General features: G+C 46.8%; 1 protein-coding gene across 7 annotated transcripts in view; it reads right to left on the bottom strand.

The window, feature by feature from the left end:
- sh2b2 (SH2B adaptor protein 2) overlaps positions 1 to 23,408 on the bottom strand; it is an 87,496-nt gene that overhangs the window by 37,742 nt on the left and 26,346 nt on the right. For all 7 annotated transcript variants that reach the window (XR_004416049.1, XM_033045562.1, XM_033045560.1 and 4 more), the window contains one exon: positions 12,363 to 12,464. Coding sequence is in view for 6 of the 7 variants with exons in the window: in XM_033045562.1 (XP_032901453.1) it covers positions 12,363 to 12,464 (102 nt within the window). In the remaining variant the exon portion in view is untranslated. The remainder of the gene's footprint in view (positions 1 to 12,362; positions 12,465 to 23,408) is intronic.

Consider the following 23,408-nt stretch of genomic DNA (forward strand, 5'->3'; position numbering starts at 1 on the left):
CCTCTATACTAAAACAAAACTTGCCCCTTTCACCTTATATCTATGTCCAATCTTTGCCTCTCATCATTTTATATCTTTCTGTCAGGTCTTCCCTCAACCTTCGGCATTCCAGAGAAGGCAATTCAAGTCTGCCCAACCACTCCATGTAGCCAATAACCCCTAATCCGGCAGCATTCTGATCAATCTCCTCTCCAAAGACCCCACATCATTCCTGTTATGGGCGACAGAACTGCAAACGATACTCCAAATATGGCCTAATGAAACTCCTTTAAAGTAGCGTTCGTAATTCCTGACATAATGCCCTGGCAAGCATACCCTGTGCCCTCTTTACCACTCTATCTACTTTTGAGGGAGCTATGGTCTTGGATCCAAAGATCTCTCTGTATATGCAGGTACATGATAATTTCATAGAATGCTAGAATTGTCCTGCACCAAAACAATCCTTTGGCCACCAGGTCCATCGATGCTCATCCCATTTGCCCACAATAGACCTGTATCCCTCCACACCTTTCATAGCTATGTTGTAATTATATCTCATAGCTATAATTGTACCTGCTGCCAAGGGAACGGCTTGCGTTGGGGGAACGGGTGAGTGGTGAAATCTTGCGTTGGGGGAGCAGACCCAACGGGTCGACACCTGGTCTAGTCTCCTTTAAATTTCTTCCTTCTCATCTTAAAACACTGCCCACTTGTTCTAAACTCCCTGCCCAGAGAAAAAAGATCTTAACTATCTATCCGATCAAACGTAAACACACCACTCGGACTCCTACATTCCAGTGAGACTAAACCAAGCCTTTCCAATCTCCCCACATAACGACAGCCCTCCATTCCAGACAATATCTTGGTGAATCTCTTCTGCATGCCCTCGATTATGACAGGTGCAAACTTTCTTTCAATTGGAACATAGTTTAGTACAGTACAGGAACAGGCTCCACAGCCCTCGATATCTGCGCTGACAATTAGTTTATTCTCCAATTTTAAGTAACTAACCTATAAACATTATCTTACCTTTTTCCTTTTAATCTCTGGCCTATCCCCAACCATGTGTCTATCCCAACCCCCGCGCACCTATATCCATCCATCACTTGCCAGACTTTGTACAATTGTCATCCCTCTTCTAGTTTTCTCTCTCCTACTACAATCAGTCTGAAGAAGGATTCTGACCCAAAACAATCCTTGTTCTTCAGAGATGCTGCCTGATCCGCTGAGTTACTCCAGTGCCTTTTTCTTGTAAACCAGCATCTGCAGTTCCTTGTGTTTCGGGTCACAGTATTCCTGCTGAACATAATACCACGATGAACTCATCATCTCCACTTCCTGCATTTGGTCCATATCCCTCGATTCCCTGCATATTCATGTGCCTTTCCAAAAGCCTATTATACGCCTCTTTGTATCTGCCTCCACCATCACTCCTGGCAGCATGTTCCAGGCACTAAGATTAGACACATCCTCACATAACTACAACATATGTCTCCTTTGCAAACATATTAACCATATCGTACACATTCGCATCCAAGTCATGAATATATATTCATAAGGGTCCCGGCACCACTAGTCGCAGACTCAAATCAAAAAGGTATCCTGTCGACACTGCCCTCTGCCACCTTTCACCAAACTCATTTTGGATCCAATTAAGCTTAGATTAGAGATACAGAGCGGAACCAGGCCCCTGGGTCCACTGAGTCCGCACCGAACAGCAATCCCCGTACACTAGCACTATCTTACCCACACTAGGGACAATTTACAATTTTTACTGAAGCCAATTAACCCACAAACCTGTACGTCTTTGGAGTACGGGAGGAAAGTGCAGCGCCACCGTGCTGCCTCATTTAAACAGCTCAACCTCATCAAATGTTTTACTAATGTCCTAAATGACAATTGCCCTGCCTACATCAATCTTCTTAGTTATTGCCTCAAAAACTCAAATCAAATTTGTGAGACAGATTTCCCCTGAAGAAAGCCATGGTCCGCCCGTATTTTAAAATGTACATCTTTCCCATTTCTTAAGCTTTTCCTTTAGTAATTTTCTTATTACTGATGCAAGGGTCCCTGCCCTGTAGTAACCTGGCTAAAATCACCTCCCAAATAAAGGAGCAACATTTGGCCATTCTCGAGTCTGTAGATACCACCTGGGGTTGGTGAAGATGCTAACATCTGCCATAGGCCCAGCAATTTTCTCCCACAGCTTCCCTTAGCTTTGTGGAGATTTATCCATCCTTCTGCAATCCAAGACATTAACTACCTCCTCTTTAGTAGCGCCCTGCTCCAGACCATCAATGCATCACTTCCTGAACTCATGATGAACAGAAGAATGATGGGGCTGCACCAACCAGCGATCCCCGCACACTAACACTATCCGACACGCATAAGAGACAATTTACAATTTTATCAAGCCGATTAATCTACACACCCGTATGTTTTTGGGGTGTGGTAGGAAACTGGCGCTCCCGGAGAAAACCCACGCATGTCACGGGGAGAACATAGAAACTCCATACAGACAGCACCCGTAGTCAGGATCGAACCCGGATCTCTGGTGTTGCAAGGGGCAACTCTACCATTGTGCCATCTTGCTGCCACAAGATGCTAATCCTAAGCATCCTGCTAGATTTTAAATATTACAAAAAGAGGGTAGGCATCTAGAAAGGTAAAGGCGGAATACAAAAACAGAGATGCAATGCTGAGGTTCTGGTCAGGCCACATTTGGAGTACTGTGAGCAAATTTGGGCCCCATATCTAAGGATGGCTCTGGAGAGGGTCCAGAAGAGGTTTACACAAATTATTCCAGGAATGAGTGGGTTAACATATGATGAGCGTTTAACAGCACCGGGCCTCGATACGCTGAAGTTTACAAAGTTGAGGGGGGAACCTCATTGAATCTTACAGAATAATGAAAGGCATAAATAGAGTGGATGTGGAAAGGATGTTTCCACTGGTGGGAGAGTCTAGGACCAGAGGTCATAGCCTCAGAATTAAAGGGAGCTCTTTTAGAAAGGGGGTGAGGAGTAACATTTTTGGTCAGAGGGTCGTTAATCTGCAAAACTCATTGCCACAGAGGGCTGTGGAGGCCAATCAGAGGATATTTTTAAGGTAGAGATAGACAAATTCTTGATTAGAACAGGTGTCAAAGGTTATGGGGAGAAGGCAGGAAAATGGGATTAGGAGGCAGAGATCAGCCATGATTGAATGGCGGAGTAGACTCGATAGGCCGAATGACCTAATTCTACTCCAATAACGTGAACTTGTATGGTATGCTTGCCTTCATTGCTCGTGGCATTATTAGTCAGGAAGTCATGATGCAGCCCTATGGGAGATTGGTTAGGCCACATTTGGAGTATTGCGTGCAGTTCTGGACGCCTTATTACAGGAAAGATGTGGAGACTCTGGAAAGGGAGCAGAGAAGGTTTACCAAAATGCTGCCTGGATTAGATAGGTTAAACTACAGGGAGAGGTTGGTTAAACTTGGATTGTTTTCTCTGGAACATCAGAGGTCAAGGGGAGAAGATAGAAGAGAGGGGTAGTCACGGTAGACAGTCAGAACCTTTCTCCTCAGGGTAGAAAAGTCCAACACTAGAGAGCAGAGCTAAAAAGGTGAGAGGCGGAAAGGTTAATAGAGATGTGCAGGTGAAATTTTAGTTTTTATCTATCAATCCATCTCTCAACACAGAATAGTGGGGGCCTGGAACACTGCCAGGGGTGGTGGTGGAGGCTGATACGATAGTGCCGTTTATGAGACTTTTAGAAAGGCACATGAAGTGCAGGGAATAGAGGGATATGGATCATGTACAGGAAGATGAGATCAGTTTAATTTGGCGTCGTGTTCAGCACAAACATTAAGAGCTGAAGGGCCCATTCCTGAGCTGTAGTGTTCTATGTTCTAAAGCAAATGGTGCCAGAGTTGAACGTTGATGTAAAGATGCAGATGGAAGCATGTTGTGAAGTGACGACCCCCATTGATAGAAGTATATAAAATCATGAGAGGCATAGATAGGGTAGACTGTCAGAATGTCCCTGCTGTGCTTTGCTTTATAAAAATGATATTTTTCAACTGACAGGTCACAACCCTTTGAGTGAAAAAATGCAATGTTTTTTCCACATCAGGGAGCACTAACTGTACCATTAATTGATCCTTGCCGGAAATCCAGTAGACTGTAATTGTAAAACAGCTAAACTTTGGAAATCTTTCTCAGAAACCAATTATGCTTTTCCCAGCTGAATTGTGCTTCAATATACTATGAGAGGAATTCCCATTAAATACTTAGATTCTGCTGATAATTCCCATGGTTTATACAGTGATTAAGTCTGTCAAAATGCCCGATAACCTTAGATTTAAGCGCTGGTTGGTCTGAGCGAAATACGCAATCCCAACGGACAGGGTCCTCCATAATTTAGGATGAAATGAAGGCCAACAAAGTCAGTGCATCGACAGTGTCAGAGGACAGAAGAGACCTGTATATACAATTATGGGAGGCATAGATGGGGTAGACACAATCTTCTTCTGGGGATGAAAAAAACAAATACTAGAGGGCACAGTTTTATAGTGAGAGGGGCAAAGTTTAAAGGAGATTTGCAAAGCAAATTTTCTTTTACACAAAGAGTGGTAAGTGTCTGGAACATAGGTGGCACAGCAGTTGCTGCCTTACAGCGCCAGCGACCCGCGTTCGATCTGACTACGGGGGCTGTCTGTACGGAGTTTGTACGTTCTCCCTGTGACGGCGTGGGTTTTCGCCGAGATCTTCGGTTTACTCCAACATTTCAAAGACGTACAGGTTTGTAGGCTAATTGGCTTGGTATAAGTGTAAATGCATGTACGGCAGGCACTGAAGAAAACAAATGGCATGTTGGCCTTCATAACAAGAGGAGTCGAGTATAGGAGCAAAGAGATCCTTCTGCAGTTGTACAAAGCCCTAGTGAGACCCCACCTGAAGTATTGTGTACAGTTTTGGTATCCAAATTTGAGGAAGTACATTCTTGCTATTGAGGGAGCGCAGCATAGGTTTACAAGGTTAATTCCAGGGATGGCGGGACTGTCATATGTTCATAGAATGGAGCGATTGGGCTTGTATACTGGAATTTAGAAGGATGAGAGGGTTTCTTATTGAAACATATTAGATTATTAAGGGATTGGACACGCTAGAGGCAGGAAACATGTTCCCGATGTTGGGGGAGTCCAGAACCTGAGGCCACAATTTAAGAATAAGGAGATTTAAGGCCCTGACCCACTTACGTGTCCATGGCACGCAAATTCCGCAACCTCATCGTCGCGTTGAGGCGCACGGGCATCGTATGGCCACGCGGGGCCGGTCCCACTGAGAAGCGCGGAGGGTTATGTATTTGTGCGCGACATCACGCGGGACTACCAAATTTTTGTAGTGAACAAAATCTTCGCACGCCAACGGCCTGTTGCGTAACTGACGGCCAAAGACCCTGGCGCGACGCAACGTCTCCAACAGCAGCAGAAGCAAGCAAACGATCGTCGAACTCGGCCTGGGGCTCACGGCCGTTGCAGTCCGGATCCGCCCCCATTCCTACTCCCAGAGCGGGGCCAAGAAAATTGAAGATAGGCACAACATGCTGGAATAACTCAGCGGGACCGGCAGCATCTCTGGAGAGAATGCGTGACGTTTCGGGTCAAGACCCTTCTTTCAGACTAAATAAGAGTCTCGACATGAAACGTTACCCATTGCTTCTCTCCAGAGATGCTGCCTGTCCCGCTGAGTTACTCCTGCATTTTGTGTCCATCTTCAAATGACGTCACGCGCTCCAGACGGCTGTGCGGGCGCATGAAATCGTGCGCGACCTTCGCGGGACCGTCGCACCTCAACTCGACCACGAGGTCGCGTAATTAGCGTGCCAAGGACACGTAAGTGGCTCAGTGGCTTTAGAATGGAGATGAGGAAAATCTTTTTCACACAGAGGGTTGTGAATCTGTGGAATTCCCTGCCTCAAAAGGCAGTGGAGGCCAATTCTCTGTATGCTTTCAAGAGAGCGTTGGATAGAGCTCTTAAAGATAGCGGAGTCAAGGGATATGGGGAAAAGGCAGGAACGGGGTACTGAGTGTGGATGATCAGCCATGATCACAGTGAATGGTGGTGCTGGCTCGAAGGGCCAAATGGCCTATTCCTGCACCTATTGTCTATTGCCTATTGTGTGTAGGATAGTGTTAATGTGTGGGGATTGTGGGTCAGTGCGGACATGGTGGGCCGAAGGGCCTGCTTCCGCGCTATATCTATTAAAAAAACTTTTTAAACGTGCTGCCGGCGGTGGTGGTGAGTCAGATAGGATAGCGGTACTTCAGAGACTTTTGGATAGGTCCATGGATTTGCCTGGAATGGAGGGATATGTGCAGACAGATAAGAGTTTGTCTTGGCATCATGTTTGACACAGATATTGTGGACCAAAGGGTCTGCTCGTGACTTGTAATGGACTTGAGGAAGCGAAGCAGTATACACGTCTCAGTAAACATTGATGGCATCAAAGTAGACATGCTCGAAAGCTTCAAGTTCTTCGGAGTAAATATCACCAGCAATCATCACCTGGACCACCTATATTGAAGCAATGTTCAAGAAAGCACGCCAATGCCTCTACTTCCTTAGGCGGCTTAGAAAGTTTGGCATGTCCCCAACAACTCACCAACTTCGACAGATGCCCCGCAGAAAGCATCTTAGCAGGATGCCAAGCTTGGTTTGGGAACAGCTCCAGTGAAGACCACGATATATTGCAGAGAGTTGTGGACATAGCCCAGACCATCATGCAAACCAACCTCCCTTCCATGGACTGCATGTACACTTTATGCTGCCTCAACAAAGCCACTAGCATAATCAAAGACCAGTCTTACCCCAGTCACTCCCCCTTCTCCCCTCTCCCATCAGGCACGAAGTACAGAAGTTTGAAAACGCATAGCTCCAGATTCAGGGGCAGTTTTTCCAAGCTGTTATCGACTGAGGGGAATTGAGCTGATGGTGGCAGGATGGGAACTGAACATCAATATTTCCATCCCAAAGGCGAACAGGAGACCCACGGCTCCAACTCAGAAGCAGCAGACAGGAGACCGAGGTTCTTGCGTACATTTGCAGCAGACAAGGTGAATAATATGCCACTGTAGAGCGAGAATATGTATCAAAGCAAGGCACATCGAGATTATGACCATGGAATCACGGAGAGATACATCATGGAAACCAACACCATGCCAATCATCATGTTACATTAATTTTACTCTAGCCCCCACTTTATTCTGTCCTCATTCCTGTCAAACAGGAAACAAGGATGCTGGTTCACAACAATGGGCAAAGTGCTGGAGTAACTCAGCGGGTCTGGCAGCACCTCTGGAGAACATGGAATGGTAAATTTTCTGCTTGGGACCCTTCTTCAAAGTGTTGCATTGCGTGCTTTGGGCACAATATAGGGAAGAAATAACAACTTTGAAAAGGGTGCAAGAGATTTACCAGAACGGTCTCAGGTTTGAGTGATCTTACTTTGGAGAGATTTTAATTAGGATAGAGGAGCTTGTGTGTGGCTCTAAAGGAGGTATTTAAAAATCACTAAGGGTATAGACATAGACAAAGAACCAGGATAGACTCGACGAGCTGAATGGCCTCAACCATGCTGCGACTGTTTAGTTACTGGACTCAGTTCATAAGTGGTTTAGTTTAGTTTAGAGATACAGCACAGAAATAGGTCCTTTGAACTACTGAGTCTGCGCCGATAGTGTTTGGATACACTAACACTATCCAACGCACACTAGGGACAATTTACAATTTTATCAAAGCCAATTAGACTACAAACTTGTCCGTCTTCGGACGTTCTCCAACAAAAGGGAATTCCAATGTCCAGGAAGTGTCCAGCTTTGTCCTGCCTCTCCTCTCTCCCAGCTTTTTCCCCACCCCCTGCCTCTTGCACAATCGGTCTGAAGAAGTGCCCCAACCCAAAACATCACCCATCCATGTTCTCCAGAGATGCTGCCTGACCTGCTGAGTTACTGCAGCACTTTGTGTCCTTCCAGGAAGTAACCCTGCCTTTCCCAACCCTTCTAATCACAGTAATTTCCCAGGCCCCAGAGGGAGGTGGAAAGCTCTTGATCAACAGATTGTATTACTCATGCTACAATGTAGCGGTGAAATTGTAAATGGGAAAAAGGGAAGCTGTACAAGAATACGACAATAACCGTGGGTGACTTTAACCCGCTTATCGACGGCCAAATCACAACAGGAATTTGTGGGTTGACCAGGAGCAGCAGTGTGGCACAGACTCGACCCAGGGACAACAGGGTCACAATTAGTCATGTGTGAGAACGTGTTAGGGAGCAGGGGTCACAACATGAGAATTCCAAATACGGCTCGGGTCTAAAACCAGTCTCCTCGACTCAAACAAAGGCACGTATGAAGAAGGGTCTCGACCCAAAATGTCACCCATTCCTTCTCTCCAGTGATGCTGCCTGTCTCGCTGAGTTACTCCAGCTTTTTGTGTCTATCTTCACGTATGAAGAAATACGGTGGAGTTATCTGGATACACAGGCTGAAGTAAAGGTCACTAGATACGTAGTGACAGTTAGTGCAAAACACCCAGAAAAAATGATCCTTCAATTAGAGAGGGACATAACAGCCAAGGAAAAAATGAGTTTAGTTTATTATCACGTGTACCGAGGTGAAGCAAAAAGCTGGGTTTTTATGTTGCTTGCTACCCAGTCAGCGTAAAGACTATCCATGATTACAATCGAGCCGCCCACAGTGTACAGATACAGGATAAACGGAAATAATGTTTAGTGCAAGATAGAGCCCAGTAAAGTCAGATTAAAGATATTCCGAAGGTCTCCAATGAGGTAGATGGTAGGTCAGGAAAGCTCAGATTGAATCAAAACCAGAGCAAACAAAGTAATAAACACTGGGAATGTTTCAGAAACCAGCAGCAGAGGACAAAAAGATACAAGTCCATCACCGATTTTCCAGCACCCTTGGTTCCAGAGCCTTGCTGGATTATCCCAACAGAGGTCATGACCTCGGGGGGCCCACAACATTGGTCTCGGAAGTTAGCTATGGGAATGGTTCTGCCAGCTCCGGCTGGGCTGGAGTTCCACAGCCCTCGGCCGCAGGGGGCAAATTCCACTGGCACGGAAGTCCTGATGAGGTCAAAATTAGTCGCCTCACTCGGCCTAGGCTCCACATTTTCGGGGACTTCCAGGGGCCGGAGGGGGTTTGAATTGATTGAATAGAATTGAATTGAATAAATGTTATTAGCCAAGTATGTATAAATACAAGGAATTTGTCTTGGTGCCTTTCTTTTCAAGTGCACTCTCGTAATTTTGTCCGGATTAAAGGAGGTGCTGCACCTCCTGTTGCCTGAAAACCATTGGTGGACCTGCACTAAAGATGGAAAACATGGATTATGCGAGAAAATTGAAAAGTAATATCAAAGCCAACAGCAAGAATGAACAGAAGAAGAGGGGTAAAATACAGGAAACTCTCAACCAACTCAAATTTCACTGCACCAATTGGTGTATGTGACAATAAATGTCCTTTGTCTTTGTCTTTTCTTGGCTTCGCCAGAGATCAGAGGCGTTGAGGCCTGGGGCCACATTGGAGACAAGAGAATGCAGCTGGGAATTATCAGGGCATTGGCAAAAAAAACAGTCAGGCAGAACCTTTCTTCAAACTGATGCAATGACAATACAGGGAGAAAAGATGAGGTACGAAGGTAAGCTAACCAAGAATATAAAGGAGGATAGTAAAAGCTTCTTTAGGTATGGAAGAGGAAAAAATTAGTTTAGACCAAAGTTGGACCCTTGAAGACTGAAAAAGGTGAATTTATTATGGGGAACAAGGAAATAGCAGATGAGTTGAACAGGTACTTTGGATCTGTCTTCACTAAGGAGGACACAAACAATCTTCCTGATATAGTAGTGGCCAGAGGATCTGGGGTGACAGAGGAACTGAAGGAAATCCACATTAGGCACAAAATGGTGTTGGGTAGACTGATGGGACTGAAGGCTGATAAATCCCCAGGACCTGATGGTCTGCATCCCAGAGTACTTAAGGAAGTGGCTCTAGAAATGGTGGATGCACTGGTGATAATTTTCCAATGTTCTATAGACTCAGGGTCAGTTCCTATGGATTGGAGGATACCTAATGTTATCCCACATTTTAAGAAAGGCGGGAGAGAGAAAACAGGGAATTATAGACCAGTTAGCCTGACATCGGTAGTGGGGAAGTTGCTGGAGTCAATTATAAAAGATGAGATAGCCGCACATTTAGATAGCAGTAACAGGATCGGTCCGAGTCAGCATGGATTTACGAAGGGGAAATCATGCTTGGCTAATCTTCTGGAATTTTTTGAGGATGTAACTAGGAAAATGGACAAGGGAGAGCCAGTGGATGTAGTGTACCTGGACTTTCAGAAAGCATTTGATAAGGTCCCACATAGGAGATTAGTGGGCAAAATTAGGGTAAATCTGGTATTGGGGGTAGAGTGCTGACATGGATAGAAAATTGGTTGGCAGACAGGAAACAAAGAGTAGGGATTAACAGGTCCCTTTCAGAATGGCAGGCAGTGATTACCGCAAGGCTCGGTGCTGGGACCGCAGCTATTTACAATATACATCAATGATTTGGATGAAGGGATTCAAAGTAACATTAGCAAATTTGCAGATGACACAAAGCTGGGTGGCAGTGTGAACTGTGAGGAGGATGCTATGAGAATGCAGGGTGACTTGGACATGTTGGGGGAGTGGGCAGATGCATGGCAGATGAAGTTTAATGTGGATAAATGTGAGGTTATCTACTTTGGTAGCAAAAACAGGAAGGCAGATTACTATCTAAATGGCGTCAAGTTGGGAAAAGGGGAAATACAACGGGATCTGGGGGTCCTTGTTCATCAGTCTATGAAAGTAAGCATGCAGGTACAGCAGGCAGTGAAGAAAGCGAATGGCATGTTGGCCTTTATAACAAGAGGAGTCGAGTATAGGAACATAGAGGTCCTTCGGTAGTTGTACAGGGTCCTAGTGAGACCACACCTGGAGTATTGTGTGCAGTTTTGGTCCCCTAATTTGAGGAAGGACATTCTTGCTATTGAGGGAGTGCAGCATAGGTTTATAAGGTTAATTCCCAGGATGGCGGGACTGTCATATGCTGAGGGAATGGAGCGGCTGGACATGTACACTGGAGTTTAGAAGGATGAAAGGATATCTTATTGAAACATATAAGATTGTTTAGGGTTTGGACACGCTAGAGGCAGGAAACATGTTCCCGATGTTGGGGGAGTCTAGAACTAGGGGCCACAGTTTAAGAATAAGGGGTAAGCCATTTAGAACGGAGACGAGGGAACACTTTTTCTCACAGAGAGTTGTGAGTCTGTGGAATTCTCTGCCTCAGAGGCTGGTTCTCTGGATACTTTCAAGAGAGAGCTAGATAGGGTGGTGAAGTCAGGAGATATGGAGAGAAGGCAGGAACGGGGATGCCCAGTCTGACTGGGCATCCCCGTCAGACTGAATGGGGATGATCAGCCATGATCACATTGAATGGCGGTGCTGGCTCGAAGGGCCAAATAGCCTACTCCTGCACCTATTGTCTATTATTGTTGTTTGGGGCACATTTTAGGGAAGACACAACAGCTTTGAAGAGGGTGCGGGGGGGGGGGGGGGAGAGGTGGAGTTTTGAGACAGATGGATGAAAAAAAAAGATGCAGATATGGAGAAAAAGGGGATGGAGTGAGAGTGGAGACCAGAGTCCAGAGTGTAACAAGGGTGACAATGGGAAACATTAGTGGAGAGATGAGGGACAGATGGAACCAGATTGGCGAGGGTAAAGTGGTGCATTGAAAGCAGGTAGGGGGGATGCGGACAAAAATAGGCGATGAGATGGCAGGAGGGTGAGGGGTTTGGCAAAGGGAACAAAAATGCAAGGACTGGAGGTGGATCAGAAGGACAAAGAGAGGTGAAACGGGGGAGTTAAGGATGACCTGAAATACGAAAATTCAATGTTCATACATCGAGTTGCTTATTATCCCAGCAGAATATGCGCTGTTGTGCTTCCAGCTTGCTTTGAGCTTCACACTAGTGGCTAGAAGGAGCTTAGAATTGGGAGATACAGCGTGAAAAAAGGCCCTTTAACCCACCAAGTCCATACTGATCACCCATTGACCACCCCTACACTAGTTCTACGTTATGTTACACATTAGGCAATTTACAGAAGCCAATTAACCTACAAACGCGCATGCAATTGCAAAGATTTTCCCATCACACAGCCCAGTGTGTAGTTAACCCAAACCACCCCCACTGCTGACAGCGGACGGCAGCACCGTGAGCCACCAGCACCACCGTGATGTACACGGCTAACGCGGGTCGGCGAGGAGTGCAGGCCACCTGACACACTCACCTTCAGCACAAAGGTGTTGTCTCTGTCCGGCATTTCTAGCGGCATGGTGGTGCGGACCTCCACGATGGCAGAGAGCGGGATACTGACCCGCGACTTTGTCGACTGTGAAGAGAAGAGAAGATGTCACTGCCTGGGACAAACACGCAGATTCCCCATCTGTCACTGGGCAGCTGCCTCACCCCCACCTCACAACAGACCTCTGGAGCCACCAGTACAAAGCTGGCCACTGGGCAGAACTCAACATCAAGGGGGGATTCTTACTGATTAAAAGATACAGCGTGGAAACAGGCCCTTCTGCCCACCGATCACCTGCTCACTGGTTCTAATACGTTTTCAGCAGCCTGAGCAATCTTTCCATCACATTCAAAGACTTGGAACATGCACATGGTTGTCCCACTTTCTCTTCAACTCCTACACACACGGGACAATTTACAGAGTTCAATGAACCTATAAACCAGCAAGTCTTTGGGATTTGAGAGGAAACCAGAGCACACGGGGGAAGCCCATGCGGTCGCAGGGAGATGGTGCAAACGCCATACAGACGGCACCCTAGGTCAGGATCGAGTCGGGGTCTCTGGAGCTGTGAGGCAGTGGCACTGCCCGCTGCACCACTGTGCCACGAGGATTCAGGCACGTGCAAGATCCAAAAGCCAGATCTCATGCATCATCGGAAGATGACCACAAGCAGACGGGAAAACTAAACTCAGCATTAGTGTAAAGGGAAGTGGTTTTATTAAATGAGGATATGCAATATAAACTAAATTGTAGATAGACACAAAAAGTAACGCAGCGGGACAGGCAGCATTTCTGGAGAGAATGGGTGACATTTTGGGTCAACCCTTCTTCAGACTGGTTAGGGATAAGTGAAACGAGACCTATAGACGATGATGTAGAGAGATACAGAACAATGAATGAAAGATATGCAAAAAAGTAACCGATGATAAAGGAAACAGGCGATTGTTAGTAGTTTGTTGGGTGAAAATGAGAAGCTGGTGCGGCTTGGGTGGGGGAGAGATAGAGAGAAAGGGAATGCCGGGGTTACTTGAAGTAGAGAAATCAATATTCATACCACTGGGCTGTAAGCTGCCCAAGCAAAATATGAGATGCTGTTGAACTTTACAACAGGATAGATATGGAGGAGCCAAATGTGCATGTGGCAAGTCTTTGAATATGAAGGACAGATTATCCATGCCGCTGAAAACGTATTTGTAACAACGCGTAGAAACAATGAACTGCAGATGCCGATTTCTACCAAAGATAGACACAAAGTGCTGGAGTAACTTAGTGGGTCAGGCAGCATCTCTGGAGAAAAATGATGGGTGACGTTTTGGATCAGGACCTTTCTTCAGACTCATTTGTAACTCCTTATAACTTATTTGTAACCACTTACCCATAGCCCCCAACTGCGCAGGCGGGCCTGAGGGGTTCCCATTGTGACGCGAGTCACGGCATCCCTCCATTAACTGCACCTCGCCATCCCTCTTCCTACCCCTATCCTCCTCCATTCCTCCTCATCCCCCTGCAATCCCTCCCCCTCCTCTTCACCCTACCTCTTTGTTCCACTCTCCTCCTCCCCTCCCCCCCCTCTCCTTTCCCCTACCCTCAGTCATTCCCTCCCTCTCTCCCTCGAAATCAAAATACTGTGTTCAGCCAGAGCATCGAAATTCTCTTTTCCACTTCTCTAAACATTCTTTCCATAAGCGATGGTATTGTCCGACTCCCCTCACCTCTTTGCAAGCATTGGACTTTGTCTTTGGAATTGGTGCGCTGCAATACTGAGGAATATATTCTGCCCTCTGTATCTTTACCTTCACTTTACATATTGTACTTGAGTTTGGCTTGATTGTATTTATGTGCAGTATTATTTGATTTGATTGGATGGCAAGCAAAATAAAACTTTTCACTGTACCTCAGTAGACGTGACAATAATGAAATGATGGGGTGGGGGTGGACAGTGGAGAGCTAGAACAGTACAGCTCAGGTACAGGCCCTGCTCTCTCGATGTGCGTGCCAAACATGATGCCAAGTTAATCTGCCTACACATGATCGATATCATTCCATTCCTTGCACATGGAAGAGAATGATGAGAGGTGAGTGCCTCTCCAGAACCCTCTTGAACACCACTATCATATCTGCCTCCGCCATTACCCCTGCAGTTCATTCCAGGCACTCACCACTCTCTGTGCAAAATAAAAACTTCCCCACACATCTCCTTTAAACTTCTCCCCTCTGGCCTTAAAGATATGCCTTCTAGTCTTTGAGATTTCGACCCTGGGGAAAAAGGTTCTGACTATCTATCCTATCTATGCCACACCCCCATTATATACTCCCCCAACCTCCGGCGCTCCAGAGAAAACAATCCAAGTTTGTCCAACCTCTTCTTCTAGCTGATACCCATTCTGGTAACCCTCTTCTGCACCATCTCAAATCCTTCCAGTAATGGGGTGATCAGAACTGTACACAACTGCTCTCCTCAAAGTCCTCAACGACCTCCTCACCTCTGCTGACGCTGGTTGCCTCAACATCCTCATCCTCCTCGACCTGAGCGCAGCCATCGATACAGTGAACCATAACATCCTGCTCACCAGACTCAAGGACCTCGGCATTGAAGGCTCTGCACTCAGCTGGCTCCGTTCCTACCTTTCCAACAGATCCCACTTCATCTCTCTCCACAACCACACCTTTGCTACAGCCACAGTCACTCAAGGCGTTCCCCAAGGCTCCGTACTCGGCCCCCTCCTCTTCATCATCTACATCCTCCCCCTTGGTCAGATACTCCGCCACTTCAACCTGGACTTCCACTGTTACGCCGATGACACCCAGATCTACCTCGGCACCAAATCCCCCCACAACCCCCCCCTCTCCCATATCAACTCCAGTTTGTCAGCTATAAAAACCTGGATGCAACATAACTTCCTCAAACTCAACAGCGATAAGACAGAATTCCTCCTCATAGGCTCAAAAGCCACACTCAGCAAAATCAATAACCCCACTCTCACCATCGACGGCACCACTGTCTCCCCATCTCCCAAGGCCCGCAACCTTGGCGTGATCTTTGATTCCACCCTCTCCCTTGAGCCTCACATCCGCCATGTCATTAAAACCTCCTTCTTTCATCTCCGCAACATCGCCAAACTCAGACCCTCTCTCACACCTCCCGCTGCTGAAAGACTCATCCATGCCTTCATCTCCTCCCGACTGGACTATTGCAACTCACTTCTCCTTGGCATCAGCTCCACCTACATCAACCGACTCCAACTGGTCCAGAACGCAGCCGCCCGACTCATCACCCACACCAAATCCTGGCATCACATCACTCCAGTCCTCAAACAACTTCACTGGCTTCCCATCTCTCACCGGATCACCTACAAAATCCTGATCCTCACCTACAAAGCCCTCCACCATCTGGCCCCCCCATATCTCACTGACCTCCTCTCCCCCTACCAACCCTCACGGTCCCTCAGTTCCACATCAGCCGGTCTCCTCTCCATCCACTGTTCTAGCTCTCCACTGTCCACCCCCACCCCTGTCCAACCTCCGCAGTTTTGGGGACAGAGCCTTCTCCAGGGCAGCTCCCAGGCTCTGGAACTCCCTCCCCCAACTGATCCGCAATTCCGTGTCCCTCACCATCTTCCAGTCCCGCCTCAAGACCCATCTCTTCACCTCTGCCTATCCTTAGCCCCACGTCCCCCTCCCTTTTCATCTGTGCATTAATTGCCTCATATTGTGTTTTGAATTGTATTCTGTCTTTACTTTGTGTACTAGTCATGTCTCTACTATTTATTTCATTCCCCTTACATGTTTTTCCTATACCTGCTAAATTTTTGTAAGGTGTCCTTGAGACTCTTGAAAGGCGCCCATAAATAAAATGTATTATTATTATTACTCTAAATGCAGCCTAATCAAAGTCCTATAAAGCTGCAATGTGCCTTCCTGACTCTCATACCCTATGCCCTAACCAATTAACGTGAAAGTTGATGAAACAGTTCTACAGAATATACAGCGACCAAAGAAGTTTAAGATAAGGAGATCACGGATGTAGAAATCACTGGAACATGCAGTGTCAATGATGGATGCTGCTGTTAGTTTCATGAACTGGCCCTTCCATTGAAGCACCTGTTCATCTATTCCAGTCTGTAAATAGTCATTCCAGTCTGTAAATAGTCATTTTTGGTTTCTTTAAAACTTCAATACAATAAGACCAACATTAAATCCCAAAACAAAGTACTGGAGGGAGCAAGTGTTTAAGGTCAAGTCAAGTCAAGTCACATTTATTTATATAGCACATTTAAAAAACAACTCTCGTTGGCCAAAGTGCTTTACATTTGTTATAAGAATAGTATAAACAAACAAACTACATACATACAGTGGCTTGCAAAAGTATTCATACCCCTTGAACTTTTCCACATTTTGTCACGTTACAACCACAAACGTAAATGTATTTTATTGGGATTTTATGTGATAGACCAACACAAAGTGGTGCATAATTGTGAAGTGGAAGGAAAATGATACATGGTTTTCAAATTTTTTTACAAATAAAAAATTGAAAAGTGTGGCGTGCAAAAGTATTCAGCCCCCCGGAGTCAATACTTTGTAGAACCACCTTTCGCTGCAATTACAGCTGCAAGGCTTTTGGGGTATGTCTCTACCAGCTTTGCACATCTAGAGTGAAATTTTTGCCCATTCTTCTTTGCAAAATAGCTCAAACTCAGTCAGATTGGACGGAGAGCATCTGTGAACAGCAATTTTCAAGTCTTGCCAGAGATTCTCAATTGGATTTAGGTCTGGACTTTGACTGGGCCATTCTAACACATGAATATGCTTTGATCTAAACCATTCCATTGTAGCTCTGGCTGTATGTTTAGGGTCGTTGTCCTGCTGGAAGGTGAACCTCCGCCCCAGTCTCAAGTCTTTTGCAGACTCTTAACAGGTTTTCTTCCAAGATTGCCCTGTATTTGGCTCCATCCATCTTCCCATCAACTCTGACCAGCTTCCCTGTCCCTGCTGAAGAAAAGCATCCCCACAGCATGATGCTGCCACCACCATGTTTCACAGTGGGGATGGTGTGTTCAGGGTGATGTGCAGTGTTAGTTTTCCGCCACACATAGCGTTTTGCATTTAGGCCAAAAACTTCAATTTTGGTCTCATCTGACCAGAGCACCTTCCTCCACATGTTTGCTGTGTCCCCCACATGGCTTGTGGCAAACTGCAAACGGGACTTCTTATGGCTTTTTTTCAACAATGGCTTTCTTCTTGCCACTCTTCCATAAAGGCCCGATTTGTGGAGTGCACGACTAATAGTTGTCCTGTGGACAGATTCTCCCACCTGAGCTGTGGATCTCTGCAGCTCCTCCAGAGTTACCATGGGCCTCTTGGCTGCTTCTCTGATCAATGCTCTCCTTGCCCGGCCTGTCAGTTTAGGTGGACGGCCATGTCTTGGTAGGTTTGCAGTTGTGCCATACTCTTTCCATTTTCGGATGATGGATTGAACAGTGCTCCGTGAGATGTTCAAAGCTTGGGATATTTTTTTATAACCTAACCCTGCTTTAAACTTCTCCACAACTTTACCCCTGACCTGTCTGGTGTGTTCCTTGGGCTTCATGATGCTGTTTGTTCACTAATGTTCTCTAACAAACCTCTGAGGCCTTCACAGAACAGCTGTATTTATACTGAGATTAGATTACACACAAGTGGACTCTATTCACTAATTAGGTGACTTCTGAAGGCAATTGGTTGCACTGGATTTTATTTAGGGGTATCAGAGTAAAGGGGGCTGAATACTTTTGCACGCCGCACTTTTCAGTTTTTTATTTGTAAAAAAATTTGAAAACCATGTATCATTTTCCTTCCACTTCACAATTATGCGCCACTTTGTGTTGGTCTATCACATAAAATCCCAATAAAATACATTTATGTTTGTGGTTGTAACGTGACAAAATGTGGAAAAGTTCAAGGGGTATGAATACTTTTGCAAGCCACTGTATATACATATAGCCCTCGCTGAGAGGACGTCAAGAAAGGCTTGGGAGTATAGATAAGTTTTAAGTCTCGACTTAAAGGAGTCGATGGAGGGGGCAGTTCTGATGGGAAGAGGGATGCTGTTCCACAGTCTAGGAGCTGCAACTGCAAAGGCGCGGTCGCCCCTGAGCTTATGCCTAGACGGCGGGATGTTCAGTAACCCCAAGTTGGCCGATCTGAGGGACCTGGAGGTGGTGTGGTGGGTGAGAAGACTTTTAATGTAGGTGGGGGCAAGCCCATTGAGGGCTTTGTAGACATAGAGGAGGATCTTGAAATTTATACGGAACCGCACAGGGAGCCAGTGGAGAGAGGCCAGGATCGGGGTGATGGGTTCCCTTTTTCAGGTGCCCGTCAGTAGTCTCGCTGCGGCGTTTTGGACCAGTTGCAGGCGGGACAGGGAAGATTGGCTGAGGCCAGTGTAAAGGGAGTTGCAGCAATCTAGGCGGGAGGAGATAAATGTGTGGATGATCTTTTCGAGGTCATCAAACTGGAGGAATTGTTTTATTTTAGCTATCGTCCGAAGCTGAAAGAAGCTAGCTTTTACCACGGCATTGACTTGTTTGTCAAATTTCAGTACTGAGTCAAATATCACGGCAAGGTTTTTGACGTGAGGTTTGAGTAGTGGGGTAAGGTTTCCAAGGCTGCCTGCTATCATTTTGATTGAGTCCGAGGGGCCGAGAAGGATGACCTCAGACTTACTCTCGTTTAGTTGGAGGAGGTTCTGGGCCATCCAACACTTTATATCCTCGAGGCAGCGGATGAGGTTAAGCAGATTTGATTGGTTTTTGGGCTTCAGGGGGAGATAGAGTTGTGTATCGTCTGCGTAGCAATGGAAGGAAATGCCGTGCCTTTCAATGACTTGGCCTAAGGGGAGCATATACAGGGAGAAGAGAATGGGGCCAAGGATGGAACCTTGTGGAACCCCACAGCAGAGATTAGCTGGGGAGGAGAAAGAGTTGCAGGTGATGAGGTGCAGTTAAGTAGTCTGCTTTGTCCTGGACTGTATCAAGCTTCCTGTGAGAAGTTGGAGCTATGCTTGTGTGGCGTCTGCCATTTCACTGCTGACATGTGCCTTTCAGTGGAGGAGAGGCTGGAGGAGGCAGGTCATTGCTGCCAGCCTCTGACCAGCATACAATATGCCTCTTTACTTCACACTTGCTCGGATTAAACTCCATTAAATTCCATGTTGCAGCTATATGAGTATATAAGTTGGAGGTCATGTTGCAGTTACATAAGATGATGGTAAGGTCACATTAAGAATATTGCATTCAGTTCTTGAGCACCATGTCACAGGAAAGATGTTGGCAAGTTGCAAAAGGGTGCAGAGATTTATGAGGATGTTGCCAGGACTCGAGGGCTTGAATTATCAGGAGAGGTTGAGCAGGCTAGGACTTTATTCCTTAGAGCGCAGGAGGGATGATCGTTTTGAGGTGTTAAAAATCATGAGAGGAATATATCGGGAAAATGCATAGAGTATTATTTCCCAAAGCAGGGAAATAGAGAGCCAGTGGTCATAGGTTTAAGGCGAAGGGGAAAGATTCAATAGGAATCTGAGGAGTAACTTTTTCACAAAAATAGTGGTGGGTGTATGGAACGGGCTGCCGAAGGAGATAGTTGAGAGGTACTATTGTGATGTTTTCTAAACATTTAGACAGGTACATGGATAGGATAGGTTTAGTGTTGTTTTCAAACTCACTAACCATGAGGGGGATAGATGGGGTGAATGCTAGTGTCTTTTACCCAGGGCACGGGAATCAAAAACAAGATGACAGATGTTTAAGCGGACAAGATTTAATACAAACATGATGGACAACATTTTCACTCAGTAGTCCATGGAACGAGCTGCCAGGAGGTAGCTGAAGCAAATACTTCTAATTTAGTTTAGATACAGCGTGGAAACAGGCTCCATAGCCCACCAATTCCACACCAACCATAGCTCACCTGTTTACACTAGTTCTACGGTATCTCACCTTGTGGTTCGCTTCCTACACAAAGGGGGAATTTACAAAGACCAATTAACCTACAAACCCGCACGTCTTTTGGATGTGGTAGGAAACCGGAGCATCCGGAGGAAACCCACTCAGCCACAGACAGAACATGCAAACTCCGTGCAGACAGCACGTTTTCAAGATCGAACAGAGGTCTCTGGCGATGTACGGCAGCAACTCTACCGCTGCGCCACTATGTGCTCTTTACCCTGAAGTCCTGCATCCATCAGGGAGTTAAGTCAAGTCAAGTCAATTTTATTTCTATAGCACATTTAAAATCAACTCGCGTTGACCAAAGTACTTTACATTGGTGCAGGTACTAACGTGCTGCACACAGTGGAACATAGATCAACAATACATACACAAATACATACATACAGCGCTCCCTCAGAGGACCTCAAGAATGGCTTGAGAGTAGAAATAAGTTTTAAGTCTAGACTTAAAAGAGTCGATGGAGGGGGCATTTCTGATGGGAAGAGGGATGCTGTTCCATAGTCTAGGAGCTGCAACTGCAAATGCGCGGTCGCCCCTGAGCTTATGCCTAGATCGCAGGATGGTCATTAACACCAAGTCGGCCGATCTGAGGGACCTGGAGGTGGTATGGTAGGTAAGCAGACTTTTGATGTAGGTGGGGGCAAGCCCGTTAAGGGCTTTGTAAACATAAAGAAGGAGCTTGAAATTGATTTGGAACCGCACAGGGAGCCAGTGGAGAGAGGCCAGGATCAGGGTGATGTGGTCCCTTTTACGGGTGCCCGTCAGGGAGTTGTGCTGCGGCGTTTTGGACCAGTTGCAGGCGAGACAGGAATGATTGGCTGATGCCAGTGTAAAGGGAGTTGCAGCAATCTAGGCAGGAGGAGATAAATGTGTGGATGATCTTTTTGAGGTTGTCAAACTGGAGGAATTGTTTTATTTTAGCTATTGTCCGAAGCTGGAAGAAGCTAGCTTTTACCACGGCATTGACTTGTTTATCAAATTTCATCGCGGAGTCAAATATCACGCCAAGGTTTTTGAGGTGAGGTTTGAGTAATGGGGTAAGGCTGCCTGCTATCGTTTTGATTGAGTCCGAGGGGCCGGGTAGGATGACCTCAGACTTACTCTCGTTTAGTTGGAGGAAGTTCTGGGCCATCCAACACTTTATATCCTCGAGGCAGTGGATAAGGCTGAGTAGATTAGATCGGTTGATGGGCTTCAGGGGGAGATAGAGTTGTGTATTGTCTGCATAGCAATGGAAGGAAATGCCGTGCCTTTGAATGGCTTAGCCTAAGGGGAGCATATACAGGGAGAAGAGGATGGAGCCTTGTGGAACCCCGCAGCAAAGGGCAGCTGGGGAGGAGAAAGAGTTGCCTATGTTTGTAGAGAAACTCTTATCTTTGAGGTAGGAGACGAACCGGCTCAGGGCAGTGCCATCAATACCAACCCCGTACCGGAGACGGTCAATTAGGATGGTGCGTCGACTGTATCAAATGCTGCGCCGAGGTCGAGAAGGAGCAGGATTGCACAGTCGCCTTCAACAAGGCAGACTCTGTGCTGTGGTGGGCCCTGAATCCTGATTGGAAAGTTTCAAGGATGGTATTTTGGTGAAGGTAAAGCATAAGTTGACTTTAAATTACCTTTTCAAGGACTTTTGAAAGGAAAGGCAGTTTGGAAATAGGTCTGTAATTACTAGGCAAGGTTGGGTCCAGGTTAGGTTTTTTCAGTAGGGGCTGAACCACCGTGTGCTTGAAGCAGGTAGGAACAGTGCCAATGGCCAGAGAACTGTTGATCATGGCGAGGATGCTGAGACCGGCTATTGTAATGACATCCTTCAGAATGGCAGAGGGGACAGCGTCGAGGGGGCTGGATGCAGGTTTCATGGTGACCAGATTTACAAGGGAGGGTAGAGTAACAGGTAGGAAACAGTCTAATTTTACTTCGGAGTCACGTGAGTGACTACGTGAAGAACCCCGCCAGGACGCATGCGTGTCATTATCGCCTCACACTATGCAACGAGTCAGCACGGGAGAGGACGTCTCCCTCAAGCGGCAGTATTTTAAAAGCCGACAACAGCAGGTAAGGGACTCTGCGTTTTTCGACTTATTTTTAGGTGAAAGATGGACAGAGTACCGAGGAGAATGGCTGTGAAGAAGCTGGAGGGGGAGAACCGCGGAGTTGCGGACAGCCAGCAGAAACAGCAGCAGCCGACGGCACGGGAATCTTCTGAATTGGAGTCAGCTGTGCCCGACTTCGCTCCCGCTACGGCGAAATCCACTTTTCGGCCGGGCGGGAAAGCGAAGAGAAAGACCCCACGAATGCCGGACTCAGATGAGTCAGACTTTGAGGAGCCGCGAGCGGCCAGTGCCCGTGAGCACCGGGGCCGGTTCGAGCGGATGGGGCAGTACGAGCAGCCGGGAGCGGCTAGTGCCCGAGAGCACTGGAGCCGGTTTGACCGGCTGCATGACGAGGAGCAGCCGCGAGCGGCCAGTGCCCGTGAGCACGGGGGCCGGTTAGATCAGTTGCTCTAGGAGATCCTCCAAAGTGGCAGACTCCGGGAGAGGGAGGCTAGCCACAGTGGGCACCCAATAAGCCCCACAGCGGTACCCCTTGCGGGGCTGCATAGTGTCTCCTCCTCGTCAGAGGAGAACACGGAGGATCTGTTCTGGGTAGACTCTGAACGGGTCACAGAACCACATACCCCCAGTAGCCCTGGGGTGAAAGAAGGCATGCTGGATATGGTGAACCAATTCTTCCAGCCAGACCTAACCGGGGAAGACCTGGAGCCCAAAATTGCAGCCAGTGTGGACTATTTGTCTAGTAATAAACTACAGACACAGGCTATGTCTGACGCCATTGATTGATTGATTGATTGATATAATTTAATTGCCACACAACCAAGGTCGGTGGTATTTGGGTTGCCAGCAGCGGTACAATAATAAAGAACACAACCACAATAAATTTTTACACAAACATCCACCACAGCATTCATCACTGTGGTGGAAGGCACAGAGCTTGGCCAGTCCTCCTCCATTTTCCCCCGTGGTCGGGACCTCCACCCTCCACAGCC

The sequence above is a fragment of the Amblyraja radiata genome, chromosome 28, assembly GCF_010909765.2.
Source record: "Amblyraja radiata isolate CabotCenter1 chromosome 28, sAmbRad1.1.pri, whole genome shotgun sequence".
Taxonomy (NCBI): domain Eukaryota; kingdom Metazoa; phylum Chordata; class Chondrichthyes; order Rajiformes; family Rajidae; genus Amblyraja; species Amblyraja radiata.